At 51.5% G+C, this 16,526-nt stretch overlaps 2 protein-coding genes across 2 annotated transcripts in view; one reads left to right on the top strand and one right to left on the bottom strand.

Moving 5' to 3' along the window:
- LOC116828410 (uncharacterized) overlaps nucleotides 1–6,105 on the top strand; it is a 36,577-nt gene extending 30,472 nt beyond the window's left edge. Inside the window, exon 11 of the mRNA XM_032786621.2 lies at nucleotides 2,360–6,105. Within this exon, the coding sequence (XP_032642512.2) occupies nucleotides 2,360–3,246 (887 nt within the window). The 3' untranslated portion in view covers nucleotides 3,247–6,105. The remainder of the gene's footprint in view (nucleotides 1–2,359) is intronic.
- Nucleotides 1–16,526, bottom strand: part of LOC116828393 (uncharacterized) — a 666,188-nt gene that overhangs the window by 417,965 nt on the left and 231,697 nt on the right. The window lies entirely within an intron of this gene.

The following is a 16,526-nucleotide window of genomic DNA, read 5'->3' as shown; positions in this document are numbered from 1 at the left end:
TTACTTTGAATCCTAATGAAAGTTCGCAGGAATCCTAATCGGCAACGGGAAGGAGAGGCAATTACCAGAACAGGCCATCCGCGATCTGTCCTATCGTAATGTTAATATTTAGTTATCATATGTGCTTCCCCAAACGCTCCATTTACTGAGATTGTTTTAATGGTACTGCCGTCCTCTCCATGAATCCAGAGAGGAGTACAAGCTGAGCACGTTCTGGAACTGGAACACTCTCTCACTAACCAATAACTCATAACCATAGACTTTAAGCAAAGGACCATTATGGTCATAACGTCTGACGCCCTCACAATCGCCATAGCAAGAACCTCACCTCACTGTCCTATCTTACAACCCCTAAACCTAATCGATTATAACGCTCAGTAGTTGTGAAGATCCTCAAAATGGTTAAGACTCGCACGGTCAAAATCTCCAGGCTAGTGACCGTGCCCACAGCTGCAGAGGAAGTACGAAAAACCTCCAGGCCCTGCACCATCTGCCTCGGAGAAAATCTTCCACCCAAATATGCAACAGTTACTAACCCTGAGCACGTGGCAAGGACCACCAGCCAGACACTCAGAAAGATTCCTCTTGAATCAATCCCATCATCTAACATCACAGACCACAGGCAACTACCTCCTGAAATTCAATTGATCATTGCCATTAGATGCAAATTAGCTATCCCATCATACCATCTCCCTCCATAATACTTACAAGCTACTTAAAGCCAGATATGTCTTTTGCCCCCACAACCCTGAGCTGTTCCAGAACTCTCATCCTCTGACGTAGAATCTCCTCAACTTTCAAGTCTAAACTTCCGTGTCCATTTATATGTTTCTTATGTGTCACATTGACAAGTTAAATAATTTCCTCCTCCCTAAATATTATCCTCGATAATAGTTAAAAGACCATCAAATTCTCCGCCTCACCCTTCTTAATTAAGGCTAAACAAGCCAAGCTCCCTTCAAAACAGGATCCCTCCCGGATCATCCTACGTAGCCCGTCCTGAACCCGTCCATGTGAAATCTCCTCTAAACATGGAGACAGAACTGCACGCATTCAGATGAGTCTCACGGGGTGCTCTAGACATTCGCCGCCCCAAGCACAGCATAAGCAGTATGCCACGAGGGGCGCTCTGCTGGTCGCCGGTCCCGCAGCTCCAGCGGACCCTCCGTAGGCACGCCTACGGGAGGTCCACCAGAGCCGCGGGACCAGTGGACCCACCCTCCCAGCTACTGGCAGAGCGCCCCCTGCGACATGCTGCCCCAAGCGCACACTTGGCATGCTGGGGCCTGGAGCCACCCCTGGGTCTCACCAGTGCCTTGTATAACGGTACTAACACCTCCTTATCTTTGCTGGAGATACCTCGCTTGATGCATCCTAAAACTGTATTAGCTTTTTTAACGGTCATATCACATTGGCAGCTCATAGTCATCCTGTGATCAACTAATATTCTGAGGTCTTTCTCCTCCTCTGTTACTTCCAACTGATGTGTCCCCAATTTATAACTAAAATTCTTGTTATTAATCCCTAAATGCATGACCTTGCACTTTTCACTACTAAATTTCATCCTATTACTATTACTCCAGTTTACAAGATCATCCAGATCTTCCTGTATGATATCGCGGTCCTTCTCTGTGTTAGCAATACCTCCCAGCTTTGTGTCATCTGCAAATTTTATTAGCACATTTCTGCTTTTTGTGCCAAAGTCAGTAATAAAAAGGTTAAATAAGATTGGCCCCAAAACTGATCCCTGAGGAACTCCACTAGTAACCTCCTTCCAGCCTGACAGTTCACCTTTCAGTATGACCCGTTGTAGTCTCTCCTTTAACCAGTTCCTTATCTACGTTTCAATTTTCATATTGATCCCCACCTTTTCCAGTTTAACTAATAATTCCCCATGTGGAATCATGTCAAATGCCTTACTGAAATCGAGGTAAATTAGATCCACTGCGTTTCCTTTGTCTAGAAAATCTGTTACCTTCTCAAAGAAGGAGATCAGGTTGGTTTGTCACGATCTACCTTTTGTAAAACCATGTTGTATTTTGTCCCAATTACCATTGACCTCAATGTCCTTAACTACTTTTTCCTTCAAAATTTTTTCCAAGACCTTACATACTACAGATGTCAAACTAACATGCCTATAGTTACTCGGATCACTTTTTTTCCCTTTCTTAAAAGATCAGTAAAACACTATAACTGCCCCCTCTTTACCAGGGGTATTGTGAGGGGCTTGTTCCTGGCCCTGGTCAGTCCCAGCCCAGCCACGGGCTTGCATTGGGAATCAGGATGCCATAGCTTCAGGAGGTTGTCTGCATCCCCCGCCTATGCAGTGAATACAGCCTGGATTTTCTTTGTATTGCAGCAGATGGCGAGGTGGTGGTCAAAGTGGAGGAGGAGAGCCCTGAGGAGGAGCTGGAGAACTTGGAGCTACAAAGGACATTGCCGGAAATGGAGGTTTTCCAGTGTCCAGAGCAGGGAACAACTCATGAGGAGAGTCTGTGCAGCACCGAGAGGGAACCCGCGGACCTGCCCGGAAACGGCCTGGAGGAGCCATCTCGGCGCGGGACAGACCCCCAGGAGCTCAAGCCGTTGCTTGCTCACCTGCAGAGCCCCACGGCAGCCACGCTGTTTGTATGCGCCGAGTGTGGGAAGAGCTTCCGCAGCCGGCAGCATCTCACCCTGCATCAGAGGGACCACGCGGGAGCAGGGGCCTGCCTGCCGCAGCCCAGGGAAAGCTTCGCCCTGAAACCCGGCCCCAGACCCCATCCTGGGGCCCAGGCGGGAGGCAAACCCTACAAGTGCTCCGAGTGCGAGCGCAGCTTCTGCCACAGGTCCAGCTTGCGGAAGCACCACCTGGCGCACACCGGGGAGCGGCCCTACACCTGCGCCGAGTGCCGGAAGAGCTTCAAGCAGAGGGTGAGCCTGGTGCTGCACCAGCGGATCCATTCGGACAGGAGCGAAGGTTCCTTCATCTGCACACAGTGCGGCAAGTACTTCAGCCACCACTCCAACCTGACACGGCACCTGCGCATCCACACGGGGGAGCGGCCCTACAAGTGCACCGAGTGCGAGAAGAGCTTCACACGCAACCAGTACCTGGTGGAGCACCAGCGCATGCACGCAGGCGAGCGCCCCTATCACTGCACCGAGTGCGGCAAGAGCTTCCGCTACAAGCGCTCGCTGTACTACCACCAGAACATCCACCCTGGGAAGGGCTTCCCTGGGCCGGGGCCAGACCACGTGGGGTAACAGCAGGGCCAGGATCCATGCTCCGGGGGTGCTCAAAGGGGGCTGCCTCCCTCCGAAAGCAATGCCCGGGAGCTCCAGCGGGCTGGCATGGCAGCACGCACTGCGGCGACTTTATCGCGGGGAGATTTTTACAGGAACTAAGCTATATTTTGAGTGCAACCTTTTGTTAAGAGAAGTCAGCATGTCAGATTGGTTTTAAAACAGAGAGGGAGAGGGTCTGTGTACTGGACTCAGGGCCGGCAGAGCCTAGCTGGGAGGGAAGGGTGAGGAGATGGGGGGTTGCTCGAAGGGGACATGGGGCCCTCCTAGCCCCACCTCAACTGAGTTGTTCATGTGGGGCTGAGCACTGCTTTCTCTGCAGTGTCCCAGCCCCTGTGTCCCGCTGTGCCTGAGTGGCAAAGCGCCCGGCAGCACGGGAAGAGGGTGTCCATGGCTCAGGCCCTGGGTCTCCTGCAGCCACAGCCTGCGCTGCAGAACGCCCACACCAGGCAGCTGGGTTTTAGAGGGTGTTCCCTGGGGATCCCCCGGCTCATGAATATTCAGATATTCGGCTCCCGGTGGAGCCTGGGAATGTGTGCGGGATCCGTGTATTCTCATTGCAGGGGCCATGGATAACTCAGCCATGATCCTCCAGGAACCTTGCTCAGGATTCCTTCTTTCCCTGGCCTCTCCAGTTTGGTCCTGTGGTGATCCTCCTCACAGTTAATTTCCCCACCTGCCTGGTGTGTGGCTGGGGTGCCCTGTGACGCTTTCCTGGGGCACCTTGTTACCTCCTGCCCTTAGCATGGGCAAGCTTGGTCTGTGCCTGCCAGGTCTCAGCTTCCCAACTCCCGCGGGCAACACAAGCCCTCCCCACTAGGCCTCAGGACCCATTTCCTCTCTGCTGGTTACCAATAGGGCCCCTGGAGCCTGCAGCGTCTCCCTGGAGTGTCCAGCCCCTGGCCTGCCGGACACTCGCAGGATTCACAGATTTCCTGCCCTTCAGTTCGCCGCTCTGCTCCCACCCAGCGCTTAGATTGGTACATGATGAAATTGAGGATCGGGTTATTTAACGAAGCCCAGAGCGTCAAGCGATAACAGATGGGTCCAGCTAAAATAAAATCACAAGCAGTGTTGTAGGGCTTGGCCTTTCCATTCCCGAGAGCCCCCACGGCTGGGAGCTATTGCTCACCCCCCACTAGCTGCTTGCCTCTGAGGGGAGGGGTTCCATGTGTTTCTTTGCCCCCCAGCTTCTATCACTCCCATCCTTTGTCTTTATTCATAAACAGGACGTCAGCTGCTGTTTGTGTCAGCGGGTGCAGTCTGCACGAGAGGACGTTCATGTTCTCCTCTTCTGCCTGTGACTCAGTGTGCAGCCGGGCCCGTGGCTGCACACATGGCACACGCGGCGCTGGAGGGAGAGCAGGGTGTGCTACCTCCTGCCTGAAAGAGCATTTCCAAAGTGTGTCGCCTCCTGGTGACCTGCCTTGTTCCCTCCCTGGGAAATCCAGAGCCAACTTTCCTTAACTGTTCTCCATGCATATGTTGTGCAGTGATTCTGATGACCGGTAGGTTACTGGCTCTGAGTAGAGACCTTCGGTGCACATCCGACCTAAGGGATCCCTGCAAACCCTGGGCCCTGTGCCACCAAGGAGTCTGTGGGTCACAAGCCCCTGTACGTTGTAACCTCCCTCCATCCCCTGTAAGGCCATTTCAGCGAGATGGGGCAGAGCGTGTCGCCTGTTGCAGCTTCAGGGCACGGATCCCACCCCATGTGCTTCAGCATCACTGAGCCGTGCATGGCTCCCACACTGCCTGAAGCACATGAGAGCAGAGTGCCCCTGGGGGACATGGCCTGAGAAGGACCAAGGTGGGTGGGATGAAGCAGAGAGAGTATAGTCAACACCATCTAGAGCTTAGGAAAATAGAATGGAATTATCCCGGCTGTGGAAGTTACCTCAGCTGGAGGGAACTTCATGGCGCAGGGCGTTCCCCTGCCGTCAGTGACTGGAAACGAGGGCAGAAAGCCAGGAGGGAGGAACTTGGTGGGTTGGAAGATCCATGGGATGAAGTTCTCACCACAGCCTGGGAGGAAGGGCAGGGCTATTACCCTACTCTGCAGCTGGGGAAACTGAGGCACAGGCTAAGTGACTCACCCAGGGTCACTCAGGAAGTCAGTGGCTTAGCAGGGAACTGAACTGAGGTCACTGAAATCCAAGGCTGGTGCCTTAGCCACTGGGTCATTCTGCTTCTCGGTGCCATTTGGAGACGGGCAGCGGAGTGGGACAGGTTGGTAGCAGTAAGAGTCTGATCTGGACTCTATTTATTTTTGGCCACGCGGGATGGTAAATACAATCCACCCAGCCTCATGACTGAATCTGACGTGACTTGCCCCCGGCCTGCTGCAGTAGTCCGGCTCGCAGTCTCCGTGGATGGCCAGCCACCAAGGGCTGGTTGGTCCCCGAAGAATTTCTGAGCTGGGGCAGGCCGTTGGTGCACGTCTGCCTGAAATGTAAGCAAAGATGGCTTTAAAGTGACCCCGCTAACCAGGCTCTCTGGAGCGTGCAAGGAGATGGAGGAAAGCTGTGAACCGGCTGTGACTGCGTCCTGTCGGGTGCTAGTCTGTGTCTTTTACCTTTCTGCAGTTTTCTCCCCTCTGACCCCCTTGAGAGCTCCCACCCCATACCCCTTCCCCACTGCTGATCTGCTACCCCCTTCCTTTCTGAAGTTTCCCCCACACTTACTCCACCCCCATGACCAGTGTGAGTTGTGGAGGTGACTAGCTGTGTTTGTGTTGGCTGTTTAGACTGTAAGTTCTTCGGGGGCAGGAGCCAAGTCTTGTGTGTCCTGGCACGTAATAAATGATGATTATTCCCCTTACGGTGTAACTACCTTATCTGTTCTGACAGCGTAATGAGAGCAAACCTAAACCCTAGTTAGGCTGAGCAGAGCTCCGGAGCTGGAGACAGCTCTGAGGTCTGGGCTGCTTCCAGGGAAAGTGAGGAGCAAGACAGTGGGGTGGGGGATAGGCAGGAGGGATGGAGAACTGCAGGAGAGGGGAGAAAGGAGGGGGCAAACTTGGAGAACAGGGGGCTCTAGACTTTGGAAACCTGTTATCCCACGCAGGGTTGGGGAGGGGGAGTGGAGAAGGTGAGAAAAGAACATGCAGGGGAAGGAGAAAAGAGGCGGCATATGGCGGGAAAGGGGAGAACAGACCATGCAGGTCGGGGGAGCCTTGGAATAATGTACTCCGAAGCTTGGGGGGGGAATACTGAGAGCCCAGAATTTTGGCCACCCACACCAATAACACATCCTGCAGTGGGGTGTATTTAGATGGACCCTTATGCCTGTATGGATCCCCCTGCAAGAGCAAGGCCTTGGTTTTAATTCAATACAAAACATAACAGAGAAGCTGCCTCCATCCCTGGCAGAAGAGCTGGTGAAACCCACCACCACCAGCCGGAGTAAGGACGGTGCATGGTCAGTTTTCAGATCAAACCACCTTGTGCCCTTGTTGTGGGTGTGGCTAGTTTTCTTGTTCGTCTGTGCTGTTCCTAGCAGGCCCCTTGCGAGGCGTCGTAATCACAGGGGTCTTCGCTGGCAGGTAGTTCTCGCTGAGGCAAACAGCACCAGCCATCATCTCAGGTTGATGTCATAGGACCTCGTCCTTTTCCCCAGGGGGGAATATCTGGGAGAACTGTTCAAATAAAATTGTCTCTGCCAACTGGGCCTCCTGTTTTCATCCCAGGTCTGAGGGTGATCAGACATGGCTGTCTTTCTGGAGGATCCCACTTCTGGAAACGTAGACAGAACGTCTCTTCCCCAATGTCCAGAACTTTAACGGCTGCTTTGACTTGCACTTCATCTTGGGCAGTAACATGGCGTAAAGCATGATCAGCCATTTGCACCATCCTGGTTAGGTACGGGGCCAGCAAACTGCCCATAGGTTTGACGGGCCACCAGGCTGCTGTGACACCCTGCTCAGGTTTCAGGCAAGGCCATCAGGCCCTATCTCTGTAAGCCTAATGGGAATAGGGGTCACTTCCAGATCGAGGCTCATTTCCTGCGGTAGAGGGCGACCATAGTATGGTGACCACCTGTGGTACTAGCTGCCGCTGTTGGGTTGTTAGGTCATAGATTAACTGCTGCTGCTTTTCCATTCAGACCTTTTTCTGATAAAAAATTGCCTGGCTTTCAACCTGCAAATGTACACAAAGGCTTTCTTTTTTCCTGAACTTGCTCCATTTGTTTTGTCAAAACTGCAAATTTCATGTTTTGCTTTTCTCCTTTTTTGCCCCTGAACACCAGAAATCAAATAAGTTCTCAGGCTGGGACTTCTCCCCACCCCCCTGCATTTTTTTATTCTTTCTTTTGCCACATACTCACATCCCCAACTCTGGCAAGAGACAAAAGGAGACTACATGTCTCTGCCATGCTGTAGCTTTTCCAGAGTTGGAAAGTTTTGAAAAGTCATAGATGAGCAAAATGAAACGTGAAAAGTGGAGAAAACCCAAAGCCTCGCCAGCATTCATTTTATTACACGCAGTAGCAAGAAGGAAAAAAGGGGGAGAAAACAGCAAATTTCCTTTTTTTAAAATAGTATGTGAAGATTGTTAGAAAACATAAACACTGTTCCATTTTGAATCCTGACAAACGGAAACAACTTTGAAATTTTTGCAAAATTGTTTTTCTACTTTTTGACCAGCTCTTATAAGAACAAAAATCATTGACAGAATCAGTCCCATCCAATTTACTGGTGCTGGATATGAACCTGCAGGTAGATGAAGCCAGCTGCTTATTACTGAGAACTTCTTACTCCAACCCGTCTTGCTGTCCCCAAAGTGCAGGACCTTACGTGACATACTCTCAGCGTTTAAATCCTGGTTAAATACATATTGGTGTGTACTAGCTACTTCATCCTCAGTGAGATCTGTGTGTGTGAATGTCTTTTCTTTTTCTGTTAACAGCAAGGGTTAAATCCAGTTGTGACATTGCACCCCATAAGGCTTTATGGAAATATGTTTATGAGTGTATGTATGACATGACTGGAATATATTTTATGCTACATATGCCATGTAACATATCTCTGCAAAGGTTACAATCTATTGAATCTATTAATCCTATTTGTAGGCACGTATCATTTTTGTATTTGAAGTTATGAATATTGGCTGTGTACTGGTTTGATTTTAAGTAGGCTCAGGCAGCTTCTTAAGAAAGGAATTTGCAAGTTAAGTGCCCAATCAAGAAACACTTAACGGACAATGGGACCTTGGAAGACTCCAATCCACATAAGTTGTCTACCTGGGGACTTTCAAGGTAGCATATGAGCAATGGCTGCCACCTGTAAAGTTCTGAGTCATGCATGGACATGCAGGGCCGGCTTTAGGAAGTGCGGGGCCCAATTAGAACATTTTCAGTGGGGCCCCAGCAGTGATGATTAAAAAAAAAAAACGTAAAAAAAAAGCCTTTAATTTCTTAGCAACCGGTTCCCTATAAAAAGTTCTGATTTAAGTGATGTGCCACAGTATGTATTTTTTGTACCAATAGGGTACCATACGTCCATATTTTCCCAGGAGAAATTTTTACATTTTAAAAATTCCTCCCGGATGGCGATTTAAGAACCAAAAAGCCTGACATATCTGGGAAAATGGGCTGTATGTTAACCTTACCTAAAGTTCTTTTTAAAAAAGATAGGTCTGAATGAGAAATGAGCTCTGTTTCACATGTGTGGGTCCCCACCACTCCCTGGGGGTGTGCTAGGGTGACCAGATGTCCCAGTTTTATAGGGACAGTCCCAATTTTTGGGTCTTTTTCTTATATAGGATCCTATTACCTCCCACTTCCATCCTGATTTTTCACACTTGATGTCGGTGTGCACATGTGTGGGTCCCAGCTGCTCCCTGCCCCCCTCATTGAAGCAGGTATGCAGGGTTACTGCCCAGGGAACTGCAGGGTACCAGTGGACATGGGGCTGGCTGGACTTAGGGCAGAGGCTGACTGGAGGTAGGATCTGGCCACAGGCAGGGCAAGGGGTGCAGGGCTGGCTGGAGACAGAGGGGTGTGGGGTGGGCTGGCTTCAGGCAGGGCCACAGGGGGGGTGCAGCAGGGTTGGCAGGGCTGGCAGACAGAGGCGTGCGTGACTGGCTGACTCAGGCAGAGGGTATGCAGGTTTTGGCTGGAGACAGGGCAGGGGGTGCGGGCTGGCTATAGGACAGGGCAAGAGGGTGGGGGCGGCCGGCTGAAGATGGGCTGGCTGCCAATTGGGTCGGGCTGGCTGTGAAGCAGTTGGTGTCAGGCAGGGGCAGGAGGTGCGGGGCTGGTGGAGGGTGGGCTGGCTGCAGGCCAGGCAGGGGGTGCGGAGCTGGCTGGAGGTGGGCTGCTGCAGGCGGCAGGGGGGTGCGAGCTTGGCTGGAGGTGGCTGGCTGCAGCAGGAGGGGGTTGCGGAGCTGGTACAGGCCGGGCAGGGGGTGTGCGGAAGCTGGCTGGAGGTGGGCTGGCTGGGCAAGGCAGGTCAGGGGGTGTGGAGCTGCTGCAGGCAGGGGTGCAGCAGGGCTGGCTGGAGACGGGCGGCTGCAGGAACGTGGCAGGGTGCGGCCTGGATGGAGGTGGGCTTGGCTGCAGCAGGCTGGATGTGCGAGCTGGCTGCAGGAGCGGGGTGCAGCAGGCTGCTGGAGACGGGCTGCTGCAGGAGGGGTTGCAGGCTGGCTTGAGGTGAGTGGCTGCAGGCAGGCGGAGGTGCGGAGCTGCGCTGCAGCAGGGGTGTCAGGCAGGGCTGGCGAGACGGGCTGGCTGTGGGCAGGGGGTGCAGGCTGGCTGCAGACGAGCTGTGCGGCAGGGCAGGGCAGGATGCTTCTTTGCAGCAGGGCTGACTGTGTGATGGGCCTGGCTGTGGGCATGCTGTTTGATATCTGCTGTCCTTTAAACAACAGCTCTCTAAGGTAATGTCGGGACGACTGGGGGATCTGGTGCTCGGTGCGAGATGAGAGGGCTTCAGAATGTGCTTCCTTGTTCTGTAACATCTGGACAAACCTTGATTCTAACTTCTTCGCCCCTGGAGGCGCTTACCCGACTACGTCAGTCCAGCTCTCCGGGCATTTGTGCCTGCCAACTGTTGTTCGTGGAGCTTGCAGGGCTGGCTGCAGACAGGAGCTGGTGCAGGCAGGGCAGGGGGTGCAGCAGGGGCTGGCTGTGGGCAGGAGGTGTGGGTACAGAGGGTACAGCCGACCCTGTATGGTGAGTGCCCCCTCCTCCTCCTTTCCCCACCAGGGTAGCAGCAGCAGCCGCCTGGGGCTCCCCTGCTTCCACCACCCCAGCCCTGTAAATAGCCGCCGTAGCCCTGGGGAAGCGGTGGGGCTCCAGCGACTATTTAAAGGGCCGGGGGAGTAGAAGCAGCAGGAGCTCCGGACTTTTTAAATAGCCCCCAGGGCCTCGCAGCCCTACCCCAGGGCTCCAGCAGTGGTGCTCTGGTGGCAATTTAAAGGGCCTGGGGCTTCAGTCCCTGCTGGGAGCCCCAGGCCCTTTATATTGCCCCCTGGGGGAGCCAGGCCACCCCAGTACGGGACACTGGCTCTTGCTGGTACGCTGAACCGGGGCTGGAGCGTGGGGCCCTCTTAGGGGCGGGGCCCGATTCAGGGGAATTGGCTGAATTGGCCTAAAGTCGGCCCTGTGGACATGTGACTTGCCCGTGTGACTCCAAAACTCCAACTTGCAGCTGGATTCTGCCTTGGCCAGTTCCAAGTGTTTTGCCCCCCCAAGCAAAAAAATTTTCCTGTGCCCCCCTGGCCCCACCCCAACTCCGCCGCTTCTCCACCCCATTCCAACCCCTTCCCCAAATCCCCGGCCCCGCCTCCTCCCCCGGGCGTGCCACATTTCCCCTCCTATCCCTTGCTCCCAGGCTTGCACTCCCAGGGTTACTTCCTGTGGCCCTCCCCATGCCCCCCCACCATAGCTCAACTCCTCTCTGCCTGCCCCCCTGAGCGCACTGCCACTGCTTTGCTTCTCCCCCCTCCCTCCCAGGCTTGCCACAAAACAGCTGATTTGCACAGCAAGCCTGGGAGGGAGGGGGGGAGAAGCGGAGCAGCAGTGCGCTCAGGGGATCAGGTGGCAGTGGAGCAGAGGTGAGCTGTGGGGAGTGGTTCCTCTGCCCCCCCAGGGTTACTTCCTGCGGCCATCTCCACGCCCCTCACCACTGCAGCTCACCTCCACTCAGGGCCGGCTCCTGGCTTTTTGTGCCCCAAGCGAAAAAAAGAAAAGGAGCCGGAGTGCCGCCCCTTGGAGAGTGCCGCCCCAAGGACATGCTTGGAGCACTGGTGCCTAGAGCTGGCCCTGGATTCAGCACAGGAGAGAGGAAGGGGTCTCCACCCATAAGAGCCCCTGGGAGACCCCTCCATTTTGTCTTCAGCTGGCTCAAGACAGAGCCTCTCCACCCCCATAGGATACCTGAAAGAAACTGGAACAAAGGACAGTAACTACGGGGTGGGGGTGGGTGAGCGATTGCTGGACCCAGGCTAGAAGGAGGCTAGTCCGTAAAAGAAGCTCACTGGACCATGTCTGAGGGTGAGATTTCATCTGTAATCACTTTCTTACTGTATTAGGTTTAGACTTGCGTGTTTTATTTTATTTTGCTTGGTAATTCACTTTGATCTGTCTTTTATCACCTGGAACCACTTAAATCCTACCTTTTGTATTTAATAAAATCATTTTTTATTTATTAATTAAGCCAGAGTATGTATTAATTCTTGGGGGGGGGTGCAAACAGCTGTGCATATCTCTCTATCAGTGTTATTGAGGGTGAACAATGTATGAGTTTGCCTGGATAAGCTTTATACAGAGTAAAATGGATTTCTTTGGGGTTTGGACCCCACTGGGAGCTGGGCATCTGAGTGTTAGAGACAGGAACACTTCTGTTGGCTGCTTTCAGTTAAGCCTGCAGCTTTTGGGGGACATCGTTCAGCCCTGGTCTGGGTTTGCAGCAGACTAGCGTGTCTGGCTCCAATAGGGCAGGGCACTGAAGTCCCAAGCTGCCAGGGAAAATGGGCTCAGAGGTAGTCTCAGCACATCAGCTGGCAGTCCTCAAGGGGGTTTCTGTGATCCAACCCATCACACCAATGTCCAGTCCTTTAAATGTAAATTTTTCCTTGGAGTTAAACCTCAATTTCACACAACTGCAACTTGGTCGTTTCCTGATCTTCAAGTGTTTCGCGTTGCATCCTTCACATTTTTAATGCCATTTTCGGTATTTAATTTCCTAAATTTAAAATAAAAACAACAGTGACTCCCCACCCCTATACTGCACAAGTGCAAGCTCTGTATAGCTTCACTCAGGGTCTCTGCACCAGACCCACACAGGCAAAGGTGGAAGGCTATGAGGGGGGAAGGCTAGGGCTGGGTGAGGGGTGGGAGCCAGGTTTATGCAAATCCCTATGTTGCATTCTAGGGATGTGGAGAAACTGAAAAATACTAAGCCCACAAAATAAGCCACTGTAGCTAAAACTAATAATAAATCGGTGGCCTCAATTCTGATGATTAATGGGGGATTTGAGGTGCCCTGATTTCCATGTGCCCAATGTGAGCTGTTAGAATGGGTTCCTGTCTGCATCCTGTATCACTTGCCATACCGGTATTGCCCTGGCCTCTTCTTTTGTCATTCAGTATTGGACCCATTCTACAACAATATGCATTACCTCACCTTTTGGGGGCAAAGCCAGACTTTTTGGCACCTGCTCCCCTATTTGGTGTAAACAATGCTTGTGCACATCAGAGGCGACACACCAGGTTTGGTCTGTGCCACTATGACACTTCTGTGATTCATAGTGGGTATTTAAAGGGGTTGCCCTGCCATGTGCAGCAGAGAGAGGAGAAAACGTGTCCCGTGTATCCTGTGAGCCGTGGTATGCGTACCCGAGCCTGATCACCTCGGAAGCCTCTCCTCAGCGTCCGTGTTCAAAATAGAGCTTCCTAACGATTGCCGGTCGTCAAAGGTTGTTGGTTTGGTATCTTGTAGATCAGTTGTACTAAATGCTGCAATTGTTTGTAAATATTGTTAGTAGATATTTTAGCATTGTGTGTTTTAGGTTTTGTTAACTCTATTAGCTAATCATAAGCTGCTCTCTTACCCCTTGTAACTATCCCCAATAAAATTTTAAATTGATTGATTTTAGTTGTGTGTGTGTGTGTCTGCAGTCTGCCTCGTGACCCATACTCTCCTTGCATCTCTTACCTATATAGTCTGTTGCCACGTGCAGCCTGGTAAATAACAGGCCTGCATTTCCTTTCGCCCCTGCAAATACGTGGCAATCTACATGAGCCATCTGAAAGGGTCCTGATTTTCAGAGGCAGGTTACTCAGCACTTAAAAAAACCATGGGCCCCATCCACATATTTAAATTTGGACATCCAAACACGTCACCTCATTGTGACATACTATAGCTTAGGGGGAGGCTACTGTAACCCCCATTCTTCATCTGTCTGTAATTGTGACCTTGCATATAAAGCAGACCATGTGAGGTATCAGGGGAAAGGTTATGATCTGCTGAAAGTCATTTCTCTGTCCGTATCTGTATAGCATTAATGTACATGAAGTTCTGAGAATTGAGTTGTGTGGCTGTCACTAAAACATGGTAAATCAGGAAATCAGCCAGATATTAAGCTCCCCAGAGGCAACAACAAGGAATGTAACTAACGCCCAGGCGAGGTGTCAAACAACCCATCAACAGCCATTGTCCAGCAAGGGAGCTACAATGCAATGACTCACCTGCAGGAGGCTGCACCAGAGGAATTGCTCAGCCTTGCCTGGAGACTCAGCAGTGTCCCCCAGACATGCCTGGACTTGTGTGTTCTCCAAGCACTTGGGACTGAGGGTATAAAACAGAACACAGCAGGCCCAGGCGTCACTTTTCTCCTGCCCCCACCGATGCTGCAAGCAACAATGACACTGAGAAGGTTTAAGACTCCAACAGAGAAGACTGGCCCAGGTTTCAAGGGTGAAATCTGGGTACTGTGAACTGCAATATCCAGTGGAGTGAGAAGAACTGCTTAATCCTGATGTTGCCCAGTCTAACAGGGTGGAGAGTTTAGATTGCATGCTTATATTTTATTTTATTTTGATAACTAACTCTAACTTTTTGACTGTCACTTATAGTCACTTCAGATCTATCTTTTGTAGTCAATACATTTGTTTAACTGCTTATCTTTACCGGTTAGCTTACCTGAAGTGTAGTAAATCTGCTCAGGTTTGCAATGGTTGGTGTATATTCACTTTCCACTGATGAAGTGGTGAACCAATTAATAAATCTGCATGGCTCGTCTTGAGCAGCGCAGCACGGTATAGCCCTGAGGTACAAGGCTGGGAGCTGGGGGGATTTGGCTCTGCGTGTCTTTCCCTGTATGATTCAGGAGTGGCTCTGGGAGCATTCATGCAATCCAGCTGGGTGTGGGGCTCCACATGTGGTTGTACTGAGTGATAATAGCACGTGGACGGGTTTGCTGCTGATCACTAGCAAGGCATTGTGAGAGACAGCCCAGGCTGGAGAGCGTTCAGGGGGGCACAGCGGTCCCACAATCCCAGGCCACACCCTGGGGATCCCGTCACACTCATATCACTAGTTGCTTTTGAAACATTCAGCCTGTGTCAATCTCATAAGAGCATAAGAACGGGCACACTGGGCCAGAGCAATGCTCCATCTAACCCGGTATCCTGTCTTCTGACAATTGCCAGTGCCAACTGCCCCGGAGGGAATGAACAAAACAGGGCAACTATCACGTGAGCCATCCCCTGTTGCCCATTCTCTGCCTATGGCGGTTGGACATTTAGGGACACCTAGAGCATGGGATTGTGTCCCTGACCATCCTGGCTAATAGCCATTGATGGACCTGTCCTCCAGGAACTGATCTAATTCTTTTGTGAACCCAATTCTACTTTTGGCCTTCACAATGATTTTCACAGGTTGATTGTGCATTGGGTAAAGAAGTACTTCCCGAAGTTTGCTTTAAACCTGATGCCTGTTAGTTTAATTGGGTGACCCTTGTATGACACTGTATGGAATCTGGGGGACCCTTTAGGATATTATAAATACCAATATTGTAAAATTGCAATGAGTTGTGCCAGATATGCCATGTAAGGTATCTGTGAAAATGTTATACTGTAATTTGCCAAGTATGATAATCTTTTTTATATATACTTGTATCACCTTTGTATTGTAAGTTATAGATATGCATGGTACATCTGTATTTCCAAACCTGTGCTCTGCATCTGGGTTACACCCCCAGACAGACTGGCATCAGCACGTCCCTTGATGGGTCATCAAGCAGGCTGGGCATCAGGTGTACAGTGAACCCACTGAAAGAGTCAGAGGCTACATCTTATGACTCAGCAAGGCATTCAGGGGCATGCCTATGAACAGAACTCTAAAGTTTCCTTGCCATGTGCTGGGCAGCTTTTGTTAGAAACAAAGGAACCACAGGCTGCATGGCAAAAGACTATAAAAAGACAGCTGCATCCTCTCCATTTTGTCTTCATTCCTGCCTTTTACCTCTGGAGGAACTTCGCTACGAACTTGAAGCTCTGAAAAATGGACTGAATGACCTATCCCAGCTGTGGATGTGTTCCAGGGGAACTTTCAAGCCAGCAAACTCATCAATACTGCTAGGAACCTGATCTATGGACTTTGAAGTCTTTGTGTGTATGTGGCTGTTTTACCATTTAATAACGCTCTTCTTGTTCTTTCTTTTTTCTTTATAATAAACCTTTAGTTCTTCTTCGAGTGCTTGCTCATATCCATTCCAGTAGGTGTGCGCGCGCCGCGTGCACGTTCGTCGGAGACTTTTACCCTAGCAACACTCGGTGGGCTGGCAGGGCGCCCCCTGGAGTGGCGCCGGACTTTGGCCGGAAATCACCGCCCATTTCTACTCCGGGCTCAGGCCTCTTCGGCTGCTTTCCTGGCCCAAGTCCCCATCCAGGACATATGCCGGCGGCTACCTGGTCGTCCGTGCACACTTTTACATCGCACTATGCGCTGGTTGACCAATCTCGAGACGCCGCCGCCTTCGGTTGCAGCGGTCTTGCTTTCCGCAACGTCTCACTCCAACTCCACCGCCTAGGTAAGGCTTGGGAATCACCTACTGGAATGGATATGAGCAAGCACTTGAAGAAGAAAACAAGGTTACTCGCCTTTGTAACTGTTGTTCGTCGAGATGTGTTGCTCATATCCATTCCCACCCGCCCTCCTTCCCCTCTGTCGGAGTAGCCGGCAAGAAGGAACTGAGGAGCGGTTGGGCCGGCAGGCTATATATCAGCCGGCCATG

This window comes from Chelonoidis abingdonii, chromosome 2, assembly GCF_003597395.2.
Source record: "Chelonoidis abingdonii isolate Lonesome George chromosome 2, CheloAbing_2.0, whole genome shotgun sequence".
NCBI classification, from domain to species: domain Eukaryota; kingdom Metazoa; phylum Chordata; order Testudines; family Testudinidae; genus Chelonoidis; species Chelonoidis abingdonii.
This window is presented reverse-complemented; position numbering and strand designations above follow the sequence as displayed.